The sequence below is a fragment of the Gossypium hirsutum genome, chromosome D13 (genome assembly GCF_007990345.1).
Source record: "Gossypium hirsutum isolate 1008001.06 chromosome D13, Gossypium_hirsutum_v2.1, whole genome shotgun sequence".
NCBI classification, from domain to species: Eukaryota; Viridiplantae; Streptophyta; class Magnoliopsida; order Malvales; family Malvaceae; genus Gossypium; species Gossypium hirsutum.
In genome coordinates this window covers 6,367,377-6,377,667 of record NC_053449.1, presented here as the reverse complement: position 1 = coordinate 6,377,667, position 10,291 = coordinate 6,367,377, and the positions used below count along the sequence as shown (strand labels likewise).

General features: G+C 28.3%; 1 protein-coding gene across 7 annotated transcripts; it reads left to right on the top strand.

Annotated features, from left to right (window-relative positions):
• The first annotated feature begins 2,832 nt into the window (after positions 1–2,832).
• On the top strand, positions 2,833–9,355 carry LOC107918801 (MADS-box protein SVP-like). 7 transcript variants are annotated; one of them, XM_016848390.2, is made up of 9 exons: positions 2,837–3,042; positions 3,642–3,854; positions 5,546–5,627; positions 6,651–6,712; positions 6,797–6,896; positions 7,305–7,346; positions 8,377–8,418; positions 8,507–8,625; positions 9,091–9,355. In XM_016848390.2, the coding sequence occupies exons 1-9, from the start codon at positions 3,029–3,031 to the stop codon at positions 9,107–9,109; spliced, it is 693 nt and encodes a 230-aa protein (XP_016703879.1). In that variant the 5' UTR covers positions 2,837–3,028; the 3' UTR covers positions 9,110–9,355.
• Positions 9,356–10,291: the final 936 nt, after the last annotated feature.

Below are 10,291 nucleotides of genomic sequence, written 5' to 3'. Positions count from 1 at the left end.
CACCCTTTACTCTCAAATAAAAAATCAAAATTATCCAAAAAAATCACTAAACATAAATAGTAATAATTTTATTTATATCTACTATTTATATTATTAAATTAAATTTCACATTTTATATTATTTATATTATTAAATTGTTTAATCAAATTGAATATTTATATTAAAATTGAATTATTAATTATGCCATAAAATATTCGTGTTAACATTTTATATTGGTATCAATTTCACATTTTATTTTTAAAATAACTTTTATTAAAAAAAATCATATTTTTATATTTAATATATTTTTTAATTCCAAAATACATAGAGACAAGAATCTGAAGATAATTGAAACAACTAAGCAAGTAAAGAAGCTAACCAATATATAAAAAAAATAAATAAATTATGAGGTGATGAAAGTTAATAAAAAATTTGATTAAGGTGGACAAATTTTTTTACGATGGGTGACAGTGGTTACAAGGACCCAAAATTATTTTTTAAAATTTAACTCGAACAAATATTTTCGATTCGATTCGAATTCCATCTCACTCGACTCGATTCAATAAAACTTCAAATAAAGTTAGGATGATAAAATGAGATTCGAAAACTCGATTAACTCAAAAATTTTCGATTCAATTCGATCGAATGCTCACCCCTAGAGTCAACTGCTCCAATATTTAAGACTAGTCATCTCCCAAATTGGAATTGTAGACGATAGAATAATTCTTCTAAGTATTTGAATCAAATGCTCACTTTAATTCTTTTACGAGATTACAGACTCGTTTAGATTATCTATTGAAGTAAGTTGTCTTTATTGCAATGTAAACGTTCTTACAATGCCACTTATCATCAGTTTGAACTTAAATAATGAGCTAATATTTACTTGCCACAATCTTTGCCATGTATGCAAAACATGAAAGATAAAAACACAAAATGTATAACAGTGAAATGTAAAATTAATTTTATTTATTTATTCATCGTTCAAATACATAGAAAACAGTTATATGTTTATTACAATGTAAACACATTTCTTAATAGACAATACCTTAGTTGCTAGGGGAAGTGTTATATACTCGGTAGACGACTCTTTGAAGACTTTTCCCAAAAAAGTCGACCCCCTAACAATTCTAGATTCTTACAAATTTTGAAAAAATAAGTAGATCTTATAAACGATACCCATAATTTCCAAAAAAAAAAAAAGAGTTTGACATTAATATTTAATTTCTATTTCTTTTATCATACAATTAAAAGATTATTACTCACACGCATAATAATGACATATCCATACCATATGCTTAGTTCAATGAAAGCTATTCAAGTAAAGACATATCACTTGCTCATTTGAAAACTCGAACTCTCGATCAATATCTTTTGACGACCAAAATCACGAAATTTCCTAATTTATTTATTGATGTCCTGCCGATCTAAGCCTTGGTGATCATGAGAACAACTCTAGTATTGCTTTAAATGTAAGTATGTATTTATAGAAATTTGCTAATGCATACTTTTAGAATATTCTTTAAGACCCATTAATATATTATTTATTTAAATCATTATTTACATATAAATAAGAACACAAATATAAATAAATAGGCTGTAATTATGTGAGAGCCAAATTGGCAGCCTTGAAGACGTAAACTGGTACGAGGGTACAAAGCAGTCATTATTTTCTGACAGCTACTCAGCATGGTCTAAGGCGTCTAAAACTAAAACAGAAAAGGTGAAATTCTATAAAAAGCCCCTGTACTATTCAAATTTTACGTATTCAATCTCTCTCTTATAATTTAATCCTTCCTTGTTCTCTTCTTTTTTAAATTTATATTTTCAACCTCGATTTTGCACAGTAACTTTTTTTTTACGTATATATGTTCTATTATCATATGTTTAAAAAAAATCTAAGTTAAATTATTCGATGTTGTGTATAGAATATGAATTTGAAAATTTTGAAATTTAATTTCATTAATAAAATTAGTGTATATATATATAGAAAGTATAAAAAGTTTGATTTTTTGAAATTAATAAATTCCTTTAAAAATTTGAATTCTCTATTAAATAATAAGCATTCAATAATTTCTTAAATTTTATATGGATTTGAGAAATAATCATCAATGCTACATTAGTATTCGTGTCAGGGGAGAAGCCAGCAAATTATTTTAGGGGGCCAAAATTAAATTGTACTTTTTACGATAGTGAAAATGTAATTTTTAAAATATTAAATCAAAATTTTATTATTTTTAGAGGGGTAAAAGTATAATTTTACTTTTACTAATTTAAAATTTTAAAAATTTTAAAGGGTCAAAATAAAAAAATTTCTATTTCAGAGGCCGGAGCCCTCGCCAGCCCCCTAGATTCGCCCTTATCAATCAATTTCCATTATTTTGAAATCAATGTTTCCAACCGCTACCCTAACGGAATTAAAAAAATTGAAAATTAAGTACAAAAACCAAAAACAATCAAATTAAAATTAAAATATATAAACTAAATCCACCAAAAATATATTATACATGGACCTCCAATAGAATTTGACCTTAAAGAAAAATATTAATTTACTTATTGTTTGTTTCATTCTTCTTAGGTTTAATTATGAATTTGATCCATTATCTTAGGAAAACTAAAAAGCTAAATCGTTTATTTTAATTTGTGAAAATTTCAGGAAATTTTAAAAGTTGGTACAACTTTTTGTAAACACATTAATTTGAAAGGGTAATTTCTGCTAATTATTCTTTATAAATTTGTTTAACAATATTATTCAATTTGACCTATTTATCAATTTGTCTCAAATATAAACATCAAATTTGGATAAAATAAAAAATTCAGACCTTATTTAGCACATAAAAATGGAATCTTTCCATATCTTTACTTCTTTTGCTTCTGTTTTCTTTGCCTTTCTTTTCTTTTCCCATATTCTCTCTCTCTGGAAACAATTGGTGGCTTTTGTCTCTGACCCTTTATGTTTAGTGTCGCCACTCATAAAAGGCAGATATATAGGTGAAACCCAGAAAAATTCTGCCCAATCCCACATGTTCTTTGCTTCCATTTTCTTTGCTAAATGAGCTTGGATTGGTAGGTTTTTTATTCCTTTTTTTCAGTTCTTTTTTTGTTTTCCCCCTTTTGGCCACTCTATGCTTTATTTCCTTTCTAGTCCTTATTCTTTTTCCCATCTAGGGTTTTATATTTCATTATTTTCACTTATAAAGTTATTTGATTACGCTAGCTTAATTTTGAAATCCCTTTTCCTTTTATATCACTGACCATTTTCCCTTATCTCAGTTCTTAACACTTGCTTTCTGCCTTGTATTTAGCTTGATTTTGTGGTGAGAAATAACTTTTTTTTTCTGGGTTTTTTTCCTCGTTTGATTTCTTGTTAATAAACTCAAAACCCAGTTTTTGTTTTGTGTTTTTATGTGATGTTCTTTAAGGGTTAATGTAGGATTTTGTGTTTTGATTGAATATTCTTTTTGGTTTCTATGTGCTGTTTTTTTTAAGGGTTAATGTAGGATTCTGTGTTTTGATTGAATTTTCTTTTTGGTTTCTATGTGCTGTTTTTTTATTTTTATTTTGAAGAACACACACATATGTTAATTTAAAGATCAAATTGGAGGGGATTTTGTAGAGATCCTTTTTAACTAAATATCTCACTTCGGGTTCGAATTTGTTCGAAGGGTTTCGATAAATTCGAACCCAGGAAGCGAAATGACGAGGCAGAAGATTCAGATCAAGAAGATCGACAACACGGCGGCTAGGCAGGTGACTTTCTCCAAGAGGAGAAGAGGGCTTTTCAAGAAAGCTTATGAGCTTTCAACTCTATGTGATGCTGAGATAGCTCTCTTAGTGTTTTCAAATACTGGGAAGCTCTTTGAATACTCCAGTACCAGGTAAAATTAAATTAATTCACTTTTTCTCTACATATAACATATTATATGTAATGTTCATGCTTGGAAATTTGCTCTATTTTTTACTGGTTTTACCTAGGAGTCTGTGCTTTGCTGGTGCATATTATGGTGTGTAGGTCTGTGAGAGGAAGAGAGAATAAATATAATTGCATTGGGTGAAGCTCTTTAGAATCAAGAAAGTTGTGTTAAAAACTATAAATTAATAGTGACTGAATGTACTAGGATCTTATATTTATATTAAAAATATTATTTAATAATTTATGTAAGCTGATGTCAAAACAAGGATTTTATAATAGCAAATATTGTAATTGCTAGTTTTCTTCGATATTTTGTAATTGATTGTCATAATATTTGTTAGAGTTATGATCATAATAAATGGATGCAATAAAAGATTACATTCGTGATTGCTATTTAAACCTCTAAGTCAATAGTTTTCACATGAAAGTTTTATATTTGTTGAATCCATATTTTATGACTAAGCTTCTGTCTAGATAAATGGTGATCATTTCCATGTATCTTTTGTTGATGTAAGTAGAAGACAACACTGATACTTTATTTCTCAGGTAATTTTATTTTATCATTCAGCATGAAATCCCAATATGAACATCTTTCTACCTCATAAATATAGAATATAAGGTTTTTTTTTATGTTGTTATGATTCTTTTTTTTTTTAATATTTGTGTTTATCATTTATGTTTTGATGTATATTAAAATATGAATATAGAAATTAATCTTCGAAATACTCTCAAAATATATTAAAAAAATTAAAATTTTAAATATTCTTATATTAAACATTTACCCGTACTCTTAATTCCGAAAATAATACTACCAATAATGATGAAATGCTTTGGAGAAATCCATAACATAGTAATAATGTTTACATTTGAAAAGGCAAATAATTAAATTTCTAAACATAGTAGTTTAAACCTGTGGAGAAATAGTTGGAGTTTCCAAAAAGTTTTCTGAATTGATGGTAATAATATTTTTGATTTGACATTTTAAATAATTGATTGGGTTTGGTCATCAGTTGAATCAATAACCTGTGCCTTGTCTGATTATTTGATAAGAATACTATTTTTCTTTTTGCCAGTTAAAAAAAAGCTTTAATATTTATTTAACACTAAGGTTTCTACTAAATAAAAAAAAATAAATGCAAGTATCTAATTTAAGTGGATAATGAGCATACCTTTGCTATTATGCACATATAGTCTATATATAAAACAACTACATATATACTTTACCAGAATTGACACATGCAAATTGATAGGTTCTTCTATAAATAATCAGTGTTAGCCTCTACATAAACTAATTAAGCAACTGTTCATTATGGATTTTTGTGTATTTTAAGAATGTTTCTTTAACATGTTGCTTGTTGAGCTTTGTCTATGGTGGTTTTCTTTTGTTTTGCTTGTTGTTCTTTTACTTGGCGATCTCTTACAGACTTCAAGTCTTTGGCTTGTTGTGTGTGTTTGTTTGGGTTATGATATAATAATTTTATTAAAAATAAATGTAATTATAATTTACTACTGGCATGGAAACCTAGAAAGCCTGACTGGGTCATGCCCTATATTATTATATGCTATATGTATATGGTTTATAAATACTTAGAAATTGCTCCTCGAATAACCCTATTTTGCTTTGCAATATATCAAATTCTTTTGCTATATCCTAAGTACAAGGCAGGTGATTGAAAGGAGAAATCTGCAGTCAGAAAGAATCGATCTATTGGATCCTATTTCAACCCTTGAGCTTCAGGTTAGAACTTTGAACATCTTTTCATCCTTCTCTTATTGTTTGTATTATTGATATTTGACCTTTGTTTTAAGTTTCCCATGTAATATATATATGTTTGCATGCATGCATTATCCAAACCAGCACCGTTTGAATCTTGACTAGGGTATTCAATGTTGTGTGAAACCTGCAATATTAACTTCTTAAAATTTCTAATGGTATGATTATTTTTCTTGAAATATTTATAATCAATAAAAATTTAGATATGGATCTTTGAGGCTTGTTTATTAAACGAACCGAACACGAATAAAACTTGTTTTGATTATTTATATTCATATACAAATTCATTTATATTAATTTATGAAACTGTTTAAAACACATTTAAAACTCATTTATTGTTCTATTATTATATAATTAAAAACATTATTATATATATATAAAATAATAATTAAAGTTTATACTTGATTAATTTACATCTAAAAGAATATGTGATTATTTATTGTTTATTTATTATTATTCATGAACATTGTTTGTGAACATGTATTATATGTTCATAAACATATTTGCTACTATGTTTAATGTTCACGAATAAGTTTATTTAACTTAAATGAATGAAATTGAATATACCTTATTTTAAATAAATGAACACGAACACAATGTTGAAGTTTTTAACAAACGCGAATAAATCTAAAAATAAACAAACAAACATAAACAGAGATTCATTTATTCAGCTTCGGATCATTTAGAACCCTATATGAACCTTTGAATGCATGAAAAAACATTTAAAAAGATGTAATATATTTGTGTTGAACAAAAACTTATTTGTACCTGTTACTTACACTTTAATGTGAAGTCATCTTGCTGAAGTTGAGTGCTGAGTGACTAAAAATTTAAGGCCCTGAAAATGCAACTCTCAGCAGCACTACGTTTCCAACTTAAAATTGGTGTCCCATGAAATAGCTTAAAACAAAATCCTCTTACCTTCATGTGCTTGGAAGAAGAAAACCATTTTATGCTAAGAATCTTCTCTTTTTCTTCTTGTTTTAGCTTCAAAGTAGCACATGTGCCATGTTGGGAACGGAAATAGCAGAAAAGACCAAAGAGCTGAGGTAAAAATATGAACATATTATAGCTGTTTTGTTGTATGAGTTTTATATACCATGATGATGTTGTGCCATCCTTTTCATTGATAGACAGCTGAGAGGAGAGGAGCTTCAAGGGTTAGATCTTGAAGAATTAAAACATCTAGAGAAATTACTTGAAGGAGGCCTTAACCGGGTCACCCAAACAAAGGTTTTTGATGCCTCAACTCACCCCAGATCATTTTTTTTAAGTGGGATAAAACAACATTTAATTTTTGTACTTCATAACTTTTTTTCAACTTTTAGTCCCTGAACTTCTTTCTATCCACATTAATTTTAGAACTTACAAATTTTTCAAGTTTTAGACATGATAACATGACAGTTTAATATTGTGCCACATCAATCAGCTAAAAATAATACAAGATTAAAAAAGTTGCCAAGCTTAAAGATTAATATGGGTAAAAAAAAATTAAAGAAGAAGGAAAAGTTAACAAATTTAAAAATTAAATGTTACCCTATCCCTTTTTTATTCTTATTTACACCCTCAGTTTGTAGCTTCCATTTGAAGCTTTGGCAGATTGTGATTTAACTAATGATGATTACTTTTTGTGTGTTTCAGGATGAACTGTTTTTCAAAGAAATCAGCATCCTCAAAAGGAAGGTAATATAAGTAGCTAGCTTGCAATAGTTGATACTCTCTATGATATACAATATATATAAGTTCCATAGTAAAATGAATAAATTAGAGTATCTGATGATATTATGTAACTGTAACAGACAAGTTCGCTGCTTAATCTCTGGAACGAAGATTTTTGGGTCAAATTATAGTTTGGTCTCTACTATTATGTTGAAATTGAAATTTAGTTTTTTTTTTACTTTAATTAGGCATAATTTAACCTTCTAACTTTATAAAGTTGTTAGTTAATTTAGAAAATTAATATCATTAAAATATGGACATAAATTTTTTTTATAAAAGCATTCTTTCAAATTTATCATTTTTACATGATTTTTTTTGCGTTGGGAGGTGTGATTTTAGGAAATAATCAATGTTGACATTTTAGCTAGATAAATCATAAATTGACCTATTTGTTAATTTTGTTTGTTTAATAAACACTTTATTTTTCTTATCATACTTGATAAATATTTGAATGTAGATATTTATAAGGTATAACTTTTTTATATATGAATAATTTTAAAAATATTTGTATATAAACATTCATATTCGACATTCGCACCTACTGCAGTTAACATTGAGCGAAAGGTCTTTAACAGAAAAGACATGGAACTTGAGAAAGGGCCTAAGGTTTTCCTTAACACTCTATTTCATCCTTCTCTTTTATGAATATTGAGAAGCTTATCATAATTTGATTTTTGTATTTTACAACAATTAAAAAAATTATCAGATTTAAAAATCAGCAGTGCAGTAATTTATATACAAAGAATATGTAACAAAATAGCGAGTCTGTAGCTCAAATTCATGTATTTATTAATAATTAGATTAGCTTTTCAATTTTCATAAAACACTATGATTAAATTGTAAAAATTTAAAATCAAGGAATTAACTTCTTAGTAGGATGAAGTTCATAATTAAACCTTACTTTATTCCCTATATTTATTTCTTCTCTTTGCTGCTGAAATGATCTTTAGCACTTACAAATTATTATTATTATTTATCCTTGTTGAACTTGAAGGAAGTAGAACTGATGGAAGAAAACCAGCAATTGAAAGAGAAAGTAAGTGTATATTGTATCATCTGGAAAATTTTTCCTATAGTTTCCTGGTTTTTCATTTTCATTTGACAGCAAAGTTGATTTGGTATAGATGGGGAATTCACCTCATGTGGTCCAACCAACTGTGGCTCAGCAAGGCCTAGGCCAGCCATCAGACTGCAACGGCCATGCATGGAGAAGCTATAGCTCTGACATTTCTCTTAGACTGGGGTAAGTGTCTTGTTAACATCCATACATACAAATGCATCAATAGTGAAAGCCTTAATGTTTGTTAATGTTATAATAATGACATTGATTTTAGGAAGTTCAAATTTACATGTTAGCCGTACGTTTAAATCCATTTTTTTATATCCACGTAATCACTTTAATAATAACAAATTAATAACATTATAAAAGTAGGAAACTAAATTATCTCAAATTAACCTAAAGAACATAAGGGACTAAAACTAGAACTAGACCTAACATATGCTATAGTGCTAGCAAATAGCAATAGCACAAGTAATGGGAGACCTTTATACCTCTTTTTTAAAAAGAAAAAAAAGATTGGAGATGCTTAATTACCTATGAAGTCATATACGGAGTGTCAGAATTGTTGTTTGTTGGTATCATAGATCAGGGTTGGAGTGGGTACGTGTGTTTTTCTTGGCTGAGTGCATGTTTGAATGCTTGTTGCAGGTTACCTTACCCTAACTGACTGTTGAAACTTGAAAGGATGGAGGGGATGGTGTCAAAAAGTCATCATCATCATCATCATGCACGATCTTATTATCTTCAATGGCGTGTGTGTATCAGTAAATATAGAATGTGGCTGGTGTATATGCATGTATGAGTATGTATTTATAACCAATTTATGGCAGCTAATAAAGTTTGCTCATCATGAGTTGGTAATTTGTTTCCGGAAAACCTACATTACAATAAATTCGGTGTCTAATTCATGTGACGAGAGCCCATTTTGTGGTCTAAATTTGCATCATACAGCTAAGTGTATATAAATTAACGTTATTGGACTTACAATTATTTGAAAAAAGAATAAGCTGCAGATCAGATTGATTATATAATATTTTAGAAAAATGTTTGTTCAGGACCTTAATCCTTGTGGTTGAGCTTTCACTACAGGAAATTAAACTTTTAGCGGTGCTTTTAGTGGTGTTTGGACTGAAAACACCGTAATAAATAAAGTAATAGCGGCGTTTATGAGAAAAATGCCGCAAAAGGTAAGGCATTAGTGGCGTTTTTCTCATAAATGTAACAAAAGGTAAATCAATAGCGCGTTAGCAATAACGGCATTTATGAGAAAAACGCCGCAAAATATCTTTTTATTTTTAACAAAACGGCGCCGTTTTTGCTACTCTTAGTTTTATCCCCAAATCAGTTTCTCGAAATCCCTTATTTTTTCCCTCAAAATTTTCCCCAAATCCCTTAGTTTTTTTCCCAAATCAAAAATCCCCAAATCCCTTAGATTTTCCCTGACTGCCTGCCGCATCGCCGTCGACAGTCCTCTGCTGCATCGCTGTGTAAGTTTTTATGTTTTTCATTTTGTTTGTTTCTTAATTTATTTTCTCATCTTTCAAATCCTAACCCTTTTCTCTTCGCTTCGCTTTCTCTAGTAAAATGACCTACCGTTCTCTTCGTTTTCTCCAAAAATTTCTCCTGATCTGTGCAATTAATCTGGTAATTTTTTATATCTTTTTTTTAATTTATGGATAATGTTATTAGGTTGTTGAATTTACGAGTTGGAACTTAAATTTTTTACGAGTTCGCTCCAAGTTACTTAATTCATATCCATGTTATCAAAATCAAAATAAATAAAAAATTTGAAAGAAGAATCAATTTGTTGAATTCTGAATTTAAGGGTTTTGACTTTGAATTTGAACTC

What these genes read in the sequence shown, in the direction of transcription:
- LOC107918801 (XM_016848390.2), top strand. An exon ending in TTTGAATACTCCAGTACCAG is followed by an intron (nt 3,855 to 5,545) that starts GTAAAATTAAAT and finishes CTATATCCTAAG; the next exon opens with TACAAGGCAGGTGATTGAAA. An exon ending in ACCGGGTCACCCAAACAAAG is followed by an intron (nt 6,897 to 7,304) that starts GTTTTTGATGCC and finishes TGTGTGTTTCAG; the next exon opens with GATGAACTGTTTTTCAAAGA.